The sequence below is a fragment of the Capra hircus genome, unplaced genomic scaffold (assembly GCF_001704415.2).
Source record: "Capra hircus breed San Clemente unplaced genomic scaffold, ASM170441v1, whole genome shotgun sequence".
Taxonomy (NCBI): domain Eukaryota; kingdom Metazoa; phylum Chordata; class Mammalia; order Artiodactyla; family Bovidae; genus Capra; species Capra hircus.
In genome coordinates this window covers 16,573-31,665 of record NW_017189764.1, presented here as the reverse complement: position 1 = coordinate 31,665, position 15,093 = coordinate 16,573, and the positions used below count along the sequence as shown (strand labels likewise).

General features: G+C 40.1%; 1 gene segment (V, D, J or C); it reads right to left on the bottom strand.

Moving 5' to 3' along the window:
- Positions 1-277: 277 nt before the first annotated feature.
- LOC102186383 lies at positions 278-14,378 on the bottom strand. The segment is given in 3 exon segments: positions 278-361; positions 13,758-14,146; positions 14,315-14,378. Coding segments are annotated over 3 exon segments (537 nt in total).
- Positions 14,379-15,093: the final 715 nt, after the last annotated feature.

Genomic DNA, 15,093 nt, shown 5'->3' with positions numbered 1-15,093 from the left:
GATGAAGAGTTGAGTGTGGGGAATATTCACTTCTTATTCTCTATGCTTTAGCCATTTGTATGTTTCTGTATGAACAGAGACTAAGAGACAAACAAACCATAGGCTCTGCTGGAACCACATGGATCCAGGACCCGTTGCTGCTCAGAGTTTGTGCTCAGCTAGCCCTGCAGTTTCCCTCACTGTGTCACTCAGAGCACAGTGGTACACAGCCGAGTCTGACTCTTGGACTGAGGCTTTCTCCAAGTGGAAGGAGGTGGGTTTTGCATCGTATGCGGCTTCAAAAACCTTTGTTGGTTCCCTTGTCGTCGTTGGCCTTCGTGGCTTTCAGGAGGAGCTGTGGACCTTCTCCAGGATACTGGACCTACCAGAAAAGAGTAGGGTACCCGATGGCTGAATAAGTACAGTTCAAAAGTCAAGGTAGCCCCTTCCAAAAGGGTCACTTGGCCGTCCATCTGCCTCACTGAGTCTCCACGGGGTTTGTCCTAGGGGAAAATAAGGAATTCTCTGTGATCTTGGGCATAAAACTCTGGGATAAAATTATGCTTAAAGGTTTTGTTGACATAACAGAAGAAAGGATCCAAATGTTTAGAGCGTTTTTCTTACCCAGCAGGAAAAGTATCACAGTCACCAAGCCTGGAGAAGAGCCCATCTCTAGAGTGTCTCCTGAATAACGTTCTTGACTCTCACATGAAGAAATGTTGAAGTCACAGTGAGTTTAGTTTCAGTGAAGTTGAGGCACACAGGAAATGTGTCTGTTAGGAAACTGCACCCTCTGGTCGACAGGTTCAGAAATGCGATGCACGTATAGAGGAAAGAAAGTGAAGTCGCTAAATCGGGTCTGTAGCCTGCCAGGCTCCTCCATCCATGGGATTTCCAGGCAATAATACTGGAGTGTGTTGCCATCTCCTTCTCCAGGGGATCTTCCCGACCAGGGATCGAACTTGGCTCTCCCACGCTGCAGGCAGACTCTTTATCAACTGACCCACCAGGGAAGCCCCGGTTTCCTGGTCTCTTCCCTAAATTAGAAAACGTTATCCTTGACTTTATCCATGAGGCACATATCAGTCTTCAGGTGGAACTTGGAAATCTGATCAACAGCTGTCAACCCTTCTCAGGTCTGTTTTGTTCCTAGGATACTACCTGACATGGAAGTTCTTTAACAAAGCATTCCAGGTATTTTTGTAGCTGAGAAGATATTGATTTTCTTAAGAACTTTAATATAGTATTTTATATTCTCATGTATCCATTGTGGGCCAACCTATAATCCACTGACTGTCAGAAGAGTTTGTGGCTGATTACAGAGGAAGAAATAAGAAACTAGGTCATTATTGAGTGAATCTCTGTTTTTCAGCATTGTACCCCAAGTTACAGAAGAGTGACTGACAATTATTTGTTGTTTAGTCACTGAATCAGTCATGTCTGATTCTTTTGCAACCCTAAGGACTATAGCCAGCTAGGCTCCTTTGTCCTTGGGATTTCCCATTCAAGAATACTGGAGTTGCCATTTTCTTCCCCAGGGGATCTTCCCAACCCAGGGATCGAACCTGAGTCTCCTGCTTTGGTAGGCAGATTTCTTTACCACTGAGTCCCCAGGGAAGCCCTGGCTGATGTTTATTACATGCTCACTAAATATTTGCTATACCAAAAAAGAGTAATGAATAAAGGGTCTTTGTGAAATCACTACTACTTGAAATAAAATATTTTCTCAGTCCTAAAATAACATCATTTGTGAGAAATCTTATCTTTCTAACAAAATTTTTTAAGGGAAAAAGTCACACTGTCTTATCAATAGTCAATTAATCCTGAGTTTCAGAATGATTAAAATTGAAAACAAAAGAAATATCGTAATTGGAATTATCAAATCCTTGTAGAATTATCTAAGATCAATATCTTATTCCCCTTCTTCTTCCTTGACTCTAAGATAAGAGGGTTGGCCTATGTAAATCAGACAAGTACTAATCCTATTATATATTCTAAGTTGATATCTAGCCTCAAAGATACTTTCTATTCCATCTGCCACATTTTGTTGCCAAATGTGAACCAAATAATTTCCCCCAGTGTTTGAAACCCTGAAGATGTAGATTTGTGTCAAAAGCTCAGAGCATGAGTTAGGATGCTCTTCTTTCCCAGCTTTTCAAATTGTTAAAGACCTCTCAGCCAATATTCACATGACAGCTGAAAGTAGAATTAATGAGTGAATGACTTCAAATTACACGTTCTGGGCCCACCAATAACTTCATGAATCGCATTACCCAGAGTTAAGACCCATGAATCTGTAATTTTCTAGAGCTCCCCAAGAAGTTGGGTTGCAGCCAGTCCGATGTTGGTTCACAAGTTTTCATTTGGGGCAGATGTCCTAGATCGAGGTAGCTGTCAAAGATCAGGGGCAACAGGATGTTCCCAGGATTACAAACATACTCAAAACTTCTCTTTTTGAGTACCAGCAGCAAAAACAAGCACTTCTTTAGCTCTCTTTTTATGACCATTCATTTTATAAAACAAAACCTCTAGGAGTATCAGGATGAAGTTCTAAGAGGCAGTCATCTTCTGTAAAGCCCTGTAACCATAGATCCCTAAACACGCAGATGGAAGCTTAGCCCATTCTGTTTCTGGGAGTTCAGTCTTCTCAGATTCACATCAAGGAATTTCATGAGTCCAGAGTCAGAACATGAATCATTTCCCAAATCCAGATTTAAATTTAAAAAACCAGGCTTGATACTGCTTGGATTCGCATATCCCTTCCTTTCTTCGCTACCTTCCAAATCACATAGTGAGAAACTGCCTCAAAACTATGCCAGAAAAAAATCTGGAAAATCAATTACAAACTTCTGTTCTGGTAGGTGAGTTTCCCTGGCGGCTCAGATGGTAAAGAATCCACTGGCAATTCTGGTATATAGAAAGAACACAAACTAGGTTGTAATGATGTAGGACTGAAAATAAATGTATAGCACATGGATGCAGATAGTTGTTACCTCTCCTTTAAAAAACCATAGTTTAAGGCCAATGAGTACATATAAAAGAAGTATGTTTGCATTTCGGGGTCATAAAAGAAGACTTCTACAGCACTGAAGAAAAATATTTGCTATATTTGGATTTTAATGGCTTTATTAATACATAGTTCTCTTTAAAATAAATTGTACCTCCTTAGCTTAATAAGATTGACACATGTATATACTTGTGAAACCATCACCACAATCAAAATAATGAACAACACATCACTCCAAAAGTTTCCTCTTGTCTCTTTTTAGTCCTCTCAGCCCTCTCTTCACTTCCTACTCCCATTTTCAAGCAACATTTCTCTCATAACATTTCTCTGCATATTCAGTAATTTCAAATAAATGGTATGATGTGTGCCTTTGATAGCTTCATTCATTCAGCATAATTATTTTAGGATTCTTCCATGGTTATTATAATCACGTTTCATTCCTTTGTATTGCTGAGTCGTATTCCATTATATGGATATGATTTATCTGTGGGTACGTTTATCTATTCACCTATTGATGGACATTAGGACAATAGGTGAATAGAAAATTCACCTATTAATGGACTAGGTTAGTCCTGGTTTGTGGCTGTTACAAATAAAACTGAAATGAACATGTGTGAAGAAGATTCTTTATAGTTATACTCTCATTTCTCTTGGGTCAATATCTGGGAGTGGAATGACTGGAGCCTATGTTAGGGATATATTTGACTTTGTTTAACTTTCATTTTTTTTCTAGTAACGTTTTTGCAAATTTCCTTGGATTTGATGCTCAGATAATTACACTGTCTGTGACTAAAGGTAGATTCACTTCTTTTCCAAACTGTGTGACTTTTGTTTCTTTGTCTTGCCTTATTGCACTGGCTAGGACCCTTAGTACAATATTCAGCGGTGAGAGTCAAAAGTCTTCCCTTATTCCTGAAATTTGAAGGAAAGTATTCAGTCTTTCGCCATCCAGTGTATTTGATGGAGATTTTTTTGTAGAGAACCTTTATTAAGTTAATGAATTCCCTTAAGTCCTAGTTTGCTGGGAGTTTTTAATCAAGAATAGATACTGAGTTTTGTCCAATGGTTTTTCTGTACCTATAGAGGTTACTGTCATTAATCAATCATCTGTGACTTGTTAATCTCTGTGGATACATTACTGATAAATTGTCACAACAAAATATTAAAGAAGATACAAATAGTAAAACAAAGCTATCTAGAAACTTAATTTTAGAGTTAATAGTTTTGAACACAGACCTGTCTAATAGCAAAAATCTGTTCCCTTTTTTCCCCTATAGATTCTTTTCAGAGAAATTTTGAGAGAGAGAGGGCAGCAAGATTACTTCTCGAATCTTTGAAATATTTTAAGACACTCTTTTAATAGGTTCTTTACTTATGCAAGTTGAACTAATTAAATAATTATAGATTTGGCCCTTTTGCAGAAAGAGGAAAGAAACATAAAGAATACTCATGAACTTGTTTACAAAACAGAAACAGACTCATAGACTCATAAAGAATGAACTTATGGTTGCCAAAGGGGAAGGGTGGGGGGAGAGATTTTTAGGGAGTTTGGGATGGACATGTACATACTGCCATATTTAAAATGGACAAACAACAAGGACCTAATGTATAGCACAGGAAACTCTGCCTAATGTTACGTGGCAGCTTGGATGGGATGGGAGCATGGGGGGAAATGGATACATGTATCTGTACGGCTGAATTCCTTTGCTGTCCACTTGAAATTATCACAACATTGTTAATCCATATGTACTCCAATATAATATAAAGTCTAAAAAAGAAAATATCCAAGCTGCAATTCAGAAGATGACCACAAGTTAGTGCCTTGACCATTCCTTTCAGACTACTGGTTATGAGGCACCTGAGAAGCAATACACCATACCCAGGGTGACAAACTCTTCCTTCCGTAAACCACTACAATTCTGCAACCTCACTCATGACTACTGATCACTCTATTTCTCTTTCCCTTGAAACTGGCATGTGATAAAGTAGTCTAGAGCATAGTTTTTCAGACTAACCAGGATAAATGTTTCTCAAAAATTTAAGAATTGTACTGCCATGTGATCTAGCAATTCTACTTCTGATTACATTATATTCAAAACACTTAAAAGAATTTGGATATATACCCCAAATACTGAGATATTCATATATCCATGTTTCTACCAAAAGATGGAAGGAACCCAAATGTTCATCAACAGATGAATGAGTAGACAAAAAGTAGAGTATATGTACAATGGAATATTATTCAACCTTAGAAAGGTATTAAAAAAATCTAAAACATGGATGAAATTTGAGGACATTATAGTAAAAGAAATATCACAAAATGACCAATATTTTATAATTTGACTTATATGAATTATCTAAAGTAGTCAAACTCATAGAAAGAGAAAGCAGGACAGTAGTGGCCATGGGTTGGAGGGACAAGGGAATGAGGAGTTAGTCTTTTTTTTTTTTTTTAATTTACGTCTTTGGCTGCACATTGAGGCATGGGGAACATCAGTTCCCTGACCAGCGATCAAACCTGTGTTCCCTGCATTATAAGCATGGAGTCTTCATCACTGGACTACCAGGGAACTCCTGAGGACTTAGTCTTTAGTGAGTACAAATTTTCAATTTTAAAGATGCAAAGAGTACTAGAGATAAATGGTTCTTGCTGAACAGCAACATAAATGTGCTTAGTATCACTGGATTGAACACTTAAAATAGTTAAAATTGTAAAAATGAATGTCAAATGATAAAAATTTAATTTAAAAAAATTTAAGAGAGTATTTTAAGAATTCTACTTTACACATCTGCTTCCAAATGCAAATATAAGAGGGAGTTATAATACAAAACCACTTATCAATCATCCATTACCATTCAGATTTTAAGCAGCTGAGAAAATGAGGTTAGAGGTAGGAGGAAATTGGAGACAAGGAATATTTTGGACTGTGTTAACACTGTGTTAACAGTGTTTGGACTTTTTCAACACTGTGTTGAAAAACAGGGCCTAGAGGGATGCAAAAGCAGTCACATGATGGTAAAAAAGCTTTTTGAAGAGTGGGACAGCAAAGGGCAAGAGCAGAGAAAGAAGACAATTTACTCTCCTTCTTCACAATGTCCTTCTAAGAGCAGTTAATTATTAATCACTTTGTGAATAAGATTGATGAGAGGCAGTTAAACTATATTATAGAAATTGAGCTATTTCATGCTAGAGGTGTTAATAATGCAGAATGAGTGTTAGCACAAAGTTTGTGAAATATTAAACATTTTAGAAAGTAAATAAGAGTGCATTAATTCTACTGATAAATCTAAAATAAACTTATTCATTAAATGGTATAAAACTACATTCAAACAGATATTCAAAAAGAGGACTACCACAGAGAGATTTTACCACCTTCCTCATTCCAAGTAATGTTGGTAATACAATATACATACAATAAATATTTATTGATCAAATTGATCTGTGGAAAATTCTTAAAGAGATGGGAATACTAGACTACCTGACCTGCCTCTTGAGAAATCTGTATGCAGGTCAGGAAGCAACAGTTAGAACTGGACATGGAACAACAGACTGGTTCCAAATCAGGAAAGGAGTACAAGGCTGTATATTGTCATCCTGTGTATTTAACTTATATGCAGAGTACATCATGAGAAACTCTGGGCTGGGTGAAGCACAAGCTGGAATCAAGATCACCAGGAGAAATATCAATAACCTCAGATATGCAAAGGACAGCACCCTTATGGCAGAAAGCAAAGAGGAACTAAAGAGCCTCTTGATGAAAGCGAAAAAGGACAGTGGAAAAGTTGGCTCAAAGCTCAGCATTCAGAAAACTAAGATCATGGCATCTGGTCCCATCACTTCATGGCAAACAGATAGGGAAACAGCAGAAACAGTGACAGACTTTATTTTGGGGGGAGGGGTGCTCCAAAATCACTGCAGATGGTGACTGCACCCATGATGTTAAAGGACACTTACTCCTTGGAAGAAAAGTTATGACCAGCATAGATAGCATATTAAAAAGCAGAGACATTACTCTGTCAACAAAGGTCCATCTAGGCAAGGCTATGGTTTTTCCAGTGGTCATGTATGGATGTGAGAGTTGGACTATAAAGAAAGCTGAGTGCCGAAGAACTGATGCTTTTGAACTGTGGTGCTGGAGAAGACTCTTGAGAGTTCCTTGGACTGCAAGGAGATCCAACCAGTCCATCCTAAAGGAAATCAGTCCTGAATATTCATCGGAAGGACTGATGCTGAAACTAAAACTCCAACACTTAGCTACCTGATGTGAAGAACTGACTCATTGGAAAAGACCCTGATTCTGGGAAAGACTGAAGGTGGGAGAAGAAGGGGATGACAGAGGATGAGACGGTTGGATGGCATCACCGACTCAATGGACATGAGTTTGAGTAGACTCCAGGAGTTGGTGTTAGGCGGGGAGGCTATGTGCTGCGGTCCATGGAGTTGCAAAGAGTCAGACACAGGTGAGTGACTGAACTGAAGAGAACTTATCTGAAAGACGAATAATTCACACATATTTTTAACTGATTTTTAATTCAGAAATTTCTGAATTTCCTTAGTCAATTCTTCTAGTTTAATCTAATCTCCAAATGATAAAGATTTTGGTGGTTATATTTGTCTTAGAAAAGAAATTTAAATCCAAATTTTCAGGGATAAGAATGTTATTGATGAGTGATAGCTCTAGACATGGTCTATGAACCTAGAGAAATACTTTCTTAGAATGAGAGTTTCCCCTCTAAACCTACACCTGTGCTGCCACAGTACTAACCACTTCCTGTCTGTGAAGGCGATTCCCTACCCTGGTCCCTACAGCAGGTGGATGTATCAATTAGAACTCTGGGTTTTGGTGCAGGTCCCTCCTACACGGCTCTCACTGTGGGCTCACTCATTGCACAGAAATACACTGCAGAGTCCTCCAGTTGTGAAGCTGAGATGGTAAGTGTGATGAATTTGCTTGCCTTCTGGAAATTCAATGAGTAGCGACCTTCTGTGGCATTTGCCTTGTTAGAAGAGTCCTGGCGAATGAGAAAGGTCATCACCCCACTGCTGGGTTGCTTGTACCAGAACAGACTATAAGTTGCAATACTGATATCATATGTGCAGTCCAGGGTCACAGTTTCTTTCTCCTGCACTGATATTGGAGGTTGGTCTTGAGTTACTTTCTGGGCAATACTGGATCCTAGAAGGGAAAAAATAGATAGAAGTAAACTGTAGCCATGAAATTAAAAAAACACTTGCTCCTTGGAAGGAAAGCTATGGAAAAGCTAGACAGTGTATTAAAAAGCAGAGACATTACTTTGCCAACAAAGATTGGTATAGTCAAAGCTACAGGTTTTCCAGTAGTCATGTATGGATGTCAGAGTTGGACCAGAAAGAAGGCTGAGTGCTGAAGAATTGATGCTTTCAAATTGTGGTGCTGGAGAAGACTCTTGAGAGTCCCTTGGACTGCAAGGAGCTCAAATTAGTCAATCCCAAAGGAAATCAACCCTGAATATTCACTGAAAGGACTGATGCTGAAGCTGAAGCTCCAATACTTTGGCCACCTGAGGCAAAGAGCAGACACATTGGAAAAGACCCTGATGCTGGGAAAGACTGAAGACAAAAGAAGGGTGCAGCAGAAGATGAGATGATTAGATAGTATCACTGCCTCAATGGATGTGAATTTGAGCAAACTCCAGGAGATAGCAAGGAACAGGGGATCCTGGCATTCTGCAGTCCATGAGGTTATAAAGAGCGAGACACAGCTTAGCTACTGAACAAAAACAATAGAGATTTAGGAATAAGTGATGTAGAATAAAGAAATTCTACTGTACACTCAGCTAGGCTTCCTTCCCAGGGTACCCTTAAGACTGCCTGTTCCTTTGGTCCTTAGGTCACAGAGGAGGCACAATCCCATCAGGACTATCCTTACCTAAACACAGTGAAGCCACGACCACCTTCAAAAGGCTGGAGAGAAGCATGTTTCAGCTCTTCCACTAGATGGAAAATTTCTTCTTCTTCAATGTAAAGGCTTTGCAAGGTGAGGTGAGCCTGACAGGGTGAGGGAAGGATTGCTGGGTATGTGCTGCTGCTGCCCCACAACAGGAAACAGGGGTGGGTTGACTTAGCAAGTTGAGTAGCAAGTTGATGTGGGTTACATCAACTTCTCTATGAACCAGGTGAGAGTCCTACTTACCCCAAACTTCCTTTTGTGTTAACCAGTTCTTTGACTGATAGCAATTACATCTTAAAATAAACACGAGTTAAATTTGATATTGCAAAGAAGACACCCAACACCCCCCCACACACAAACACACATACACACACAATGTTGTGTTGGGTCATTGCTTCTGTGTAAGAAATGAGTCAGTAGCTCTTATTTTAAAATATTGTCTATAATGTATTATGGAAATAATATAAGTCATACTAACCATGCATCCTCACTTCTGTGTTCAGTTCTTCCAAGGTAGAAATAAATCACTTTATGGTAAGAAAGCAAAGTACTTTAGCTCTTCTATTCTGCCTATTGTTACAATAATGCTTCTCCTCACTATCAATATTTTCAGTTGCCCATCTTGGGGCCAAAGCAGGAAAATCTAATCACCCTTTTCTAAGGAGTTTGGGCTGAGGTTGCAGAGATTGACCCTTGTCACAGAAATCCCCTTTTATTCTCTACTAATTTTGACAGTTCAGCTCTGTTGATGAAAGCCATATTAGATATCTTAGTTTTTGTTTGTTTGTTTGTTGGCTTTATTTTTAAATTTTGTTTCTATTTTTTTACTTTACAGGATATAGATATCTTAGTTTTGTCATTAGGTTATCAAGCCTTTGAATTTATATTCATCCCATTAACTCAACTGGGACCATAAACGAACCATACCAAAGTGTTATATATTCTGTATGCCCAGCTCTAAAGGAAATACATAGCAGGTGATCTCATACACCTCCATAAGACAGCTAACCCTAAGATCACCACTGATTCCACCCCCAACCCTACACCTGTGCTACCACAGCCTTAACCACTTCCTGTCTGTAATAAGTCTTTGTTTGTGTATGAATATAACAAGAAAGCCATGCCTAGGGATATGACTCAACACCATGGCAAACAACAAAGACCCACTGCCTCTCACAGCCTGTTTCTTGATACATTAGCCAAAACTTATCTTCCCCTGATAACTCAGTTGGTAAAGAACCCACCTGCAATGCAGGAGACCCTGGTTTGATTCCTGAGTCAGGAAGATCCCCTGGAGAAGGGATAGGCTACCCACTCCAGTATTCTTGGGCTTCCCCTGTGGCTTTGCTGGTAAAGAATCTGCCTGCAATGCAGGAGACCTGGGTTCAGTCCCCAAGTTGGGAAGATCCCCTGGAGAAGGGAAAGGTTATCCATTCCAGTATTCTGGCCTGGAGAAATACATGGACAGTATAGTCCATGGGGTCACAAAGAGTCAGACATGACTGAGTGACTTTCACTTCACTGTTCACTTCACATCTTCCTGTCTCAGTAATGACAGCCTCAGCGAAATTGTTTGAAGCATCTTTAGATCTTACAGTGGAATGTCTATTAAGTTTAATGGAACCACATACAGTAGGAATTGATACTGGATGCTTGGGGCTGGTGCCCTGGGATGATCCAGAGGGATGGTACAGGGAAGAAGGAGAGAGGGGGGTTCAGGATGGGGAACACGTGTATACCTGTGGCGGGTTCATGTTGATGTATGGCAAAACCAATACAATATTGTAAAGTAATTAACCTCCAGTTAAAATAAATAAATTTATATAAAAAAGGAATTGTTCTCTAATATAAAAACACCCAACTTTTTTCTAACAACTGGTTGACTAAATATGAAATATCATTAATTTCTCTTCATATTATTTAAGTCTTTTAAACTTCTCAACTAAAGGATCTCATGATTGTATTCTGTTACTCAAAATACATCCATACCCAGAGAAATTCTTTAGACAGTCTCATACCAAACTCTGAATTTATATTTTCTTAATTTTTGAAATGAGTTAAGTATGGGCGGGGGTTGCTTCCCTGGTAGCTCAGCTGGTAAAGAATCCGCCTGCAATGCAGGAGACCCCAGTTCAATTCCTGGGTTGGGAAGGTGCCCTGGAGAAGGGACAGGCTACCCACTCCAGTATTCATGGGCTTCCCTGGTAGTTCAGTCAATAAAGAATCTGCCTGCAATGAGGGAAATCTGAGTTTGAGCCCTAGGTTGGAAAGATCCCCTTTAGGAGGGCGTGACAACTCACTCCAATATTCTTGCCTAGAGAATCCCCGTGGACAGAAGATCCTGGGCGGGCTACAGTCCGTGGGGTCAAGAAGAGTCAGACACAACTAAGTGGCTAAGCACAGCACAGCACAGGAATAGGGGAGTTTGTCGTTACAAAAGGAGAGCGCAGGGGAGTTTTGGGGAGCAGTGAAACTGTTCCGTGTCATTATCTTGTGATGGTTACATGATCTCTACAATGGATTAAAATTCAAAATAAGCAGAAATATAAATCAAAAATAGTCAATTTTTCTATGTGATTACTTAGGAATTATGATTTAAAATACTGAACTAAAAATAGCAAAATAGGAATCTTCTACCATCTTTTCACCCACCAAAAACACCAATTTTCTCAGTCATACTCCAAGAGAGTTTTGAGAAGTCCAGAAATCCAGCAGGGAAATTCCAGCACACCGTCTGACATCAGACACACTGAAGAGGGTTCAGTGTAGTTCAGTTCAGTTGCTCAGTCATGTCCGACTCTTTGCGACCCCATGAATCGCAGCACGCCAGGCCTCCCTGTCCATCACCAACTCCCGGAGTTCACTCAGACTCACGCCCATCGAATCAGTGATGCCATCGAGCCATCTCATCCTCTGTCATCCCCTTCTCCTTTTGCCCCCAATCCCTCCCAGCATCAAAGTCTTTTCCAATGAGTCAACTCTTCGCATGAGGTGGCCAAAGTACTGGAGTTTCAGCTTTAGCATCATTCCTTCCAAAGAACACCCAGGGCTGATCTCCTTTAGAATGGACTGGTTGGATCTCCTTGCAGTCCAAGGGACTCTCAAGAATCTTCTCCAACACCACAGTTCAAAAGCATCAGTTCTTCGGCGCTCAGCTTTCTTCACAGTCCGACTCTCACATCCATGGGTTAGGGGAACAATTTCACATTACCTTCATCACTCCTCCCCTCAAAGCACACAGCTAGGCTCCAGGAGAAACATTCTTGACCTGTGATTTCTCCACAGAGGAAAGTGAGGGCCTGTGAGTGAGCATCTGCTCTCCAGCTTTGGGAGAACCTACAGAAAAGCCTCGCCCCTTTCTCACCTCACCCAGAATACTTAGGTGTGCTGCTCAGCTGGGGAGTGGGGAGCACCTGGAAACAGCAGCCAGGTCTCCAGGAGGGCATTAAAATGGACAAGTTTCCTACTACCGGGGCACTGGCTCCATCAGGACTGCCCACCAGTCGCTGGGGATGCCTTGCCTGCCAATCATCAAAAGTGGCCCAGGGATGCCAGCCATCACACAACGTCTGATTCAAACACCACCCCACCCTGTCACTGCTCCCAGGGCACAAAGAACAGCCAGAGTGAGGCTTTGCAGATGCCTAGGGAGCATGTGCAGAAGGCGGCCCCACTCTGCTGACCTGGAAGAAACAACACAGATGTAAGCAGCCAGCAACCCCCTAAGGAAAGGAAGAAAAATGGAGGCTATCAACACCCAGACTGGCCTCCTAGGATCAAGAGAAGGCCATGAAGTTTGCAGTAAATTGTCCAGAGACAGGAGAAAGCAAATACATCATTTGATTTGCAATCATTTGAACGTGACATTTTCAAATCACTTTCTATCTTACTTTTCCTCAAATACACAAAAAATATATACTATTACTGGACACTAAAGGAAAACACACATCACATATTCTCAATAAGAGAGTGGTCAATGTGCATAAAAAGGAATATCAAACAATGTAAAATTGTAATTTATTAACATTTCTCATAGAGCTATTTCAAGGCTGATGTTTGGGAACAAGACACTGAAATGGGGAATGCTCAGTTCAATATTTAATATTAAGTGGAAAAAGATACTAATTAAGATAGGAATTTATAAAAAAAGTAAACTGAATATTAGCAATATTGTGTGATCATAGAATTGTCAATATCGTATTAATTATATAAAGCATTTTCTTATATTTGGCATGTAATTTGTATAATCAGAAAAATATGCTGTTTTCAAAGCACAATATTTTTAAAATCCATTCATAATAAGGATTGTGATATGGATAACAGGGGAGTATTTATAGAAGAGGAGTCTGAATGGCAAAATGTAAGGTTGGTCTTACAATTTAAAAACAAATCAGTAAATTACTAACTCTTTTCAAGAATTCAGTAAGCAGCAGGTATCCAACAATATGTTCTAACCCTTTCTAGCCATGCTTGAGCCTAATATTCTTATCCAGTGCTTTTTATGGCTTCCCTGATAACTCAGTTGGTAAAGAATCGCCTGCAATACTGGAGACCCCAGTTCGATTCCTGGGTCTGGAAGATCCCCTGGAGAAGGGATAGGCTACCCATTCCAGTATTATTGGGCTTCCCCTGTGGCTCAGCTGGTAAAGAATCTGCCTGCAAGGTGGGAGACCTGGATTTGATCCCTGCGTTGGGAAGATCCCCTGGAGAAGGGAAAGGCTACCTATTCCAGTATTCTGGCCTGGAGAATTCCATGGACTCTATAGTCCACAGTGTAGCAAAGAGTTGGACACGACTGAGTTTTTTATGACTAGCACATCAGTTTCCACCTGCAGACAAACAATATAACATTTGTCATATTTGAAGGTTGCACCAAAGGAAGGGGGCTGCCCCAGGCACAGGTTTGAGTACAGACAGAAGATGCCTGGGAAGCACTGTGTTCTTGCTGCACAGAAATAGGCAGCCGAGTCTCCAGCTTCAGTGGTTGCGATGTGCAGGGAGAGACGTTTGGCTGTCTTGTTCAAAAAAACAGTCAGTTTCTGGTCTTCCTCTTTGTCTTTATTTGAACGAATAGCTATAAGGAGCTGGGGACCTTTTCCAGGTTCTTGCTTATACCAAGGGAAATACTCTGAGTTACCATCTGTATAAGTGCAGGTGATAACAGAGCTGTTTCCCTCCTGGACACTCAGGGTGGAAGGACTCTGCTCCACCTTGTTCCCAAGGCTGACACCTATGGAGAAAGTAGAAGTCAGAGAAAGGAGAAGGTTGTCAGATTATTTAGCTCTGGAGTTTACTTTTCCTTTTCTACAATAACTAAAAGAAACACTGAATAAAGCCAGTCTTGGCATCTAAAGAATATCTACTAATCCACTCTGTTTCCCTTAAACCCTCAACTCACAGTCCAGCTGCAGCCACAAGAATGCAATTAAAGCTCCAATGGGTGTCTTCATTGTTTTTCCCATTTAGGATCAACTTTGAACCTGCAGTCTCCAGCCCTGAGAGCTGCTTCTGTTACCAAGTGATCCCTTCTTTTCTCTAGTGGTTTCTTTCATTGTCTACCCAGCCAATAAGAAAAAGGCTCTGCTTCTGCCCCAAGCCTACCTGTCCATTCAGAACCCACTCACATGAACCCTCCACATGTTCTGATCAGCAGAGGTGCACCACCATCTGGTGGTCACATCTCTAACTACTGAAATCTCTGGTTAAATGTCTTTCTTGTACTTGTTCCTATGAGGGACTCTGATGCATAAAAACAGCAAAGATCAAACAAATTATGTCTTAGATTGAATTTTTAAATGCACAGTAAGAATGTAGAGATCAAGGTTTGCACCTCTGCACACAACTGAGTCATTTTTAGTAAGTTAGAAGGAGGTAGATGCTGTTGCTCCTTATCCAGAAATGGGCCTGATATTTGTTTTAAAATTAGAGAATATAAAAGTTTCCTTTTCATGTATACCATGTATACCTGTATACCATGCTCTTTTGTCTACAATGGGGAGAAAATCTTTCTAAAAGGAACATGTAAGCCAAAGAAGAATATAATAGAAAAAGATCATTTGATATTCCAAATGCCTGTTATCTTAGATTGTGTTCCTCTAAGCCAGATTTGCCTGTTAACTGTAACTATAGTTAACAATACTGCACTTTTTAAAAAGTTTGAGAGTTGCTAAGAGTGCA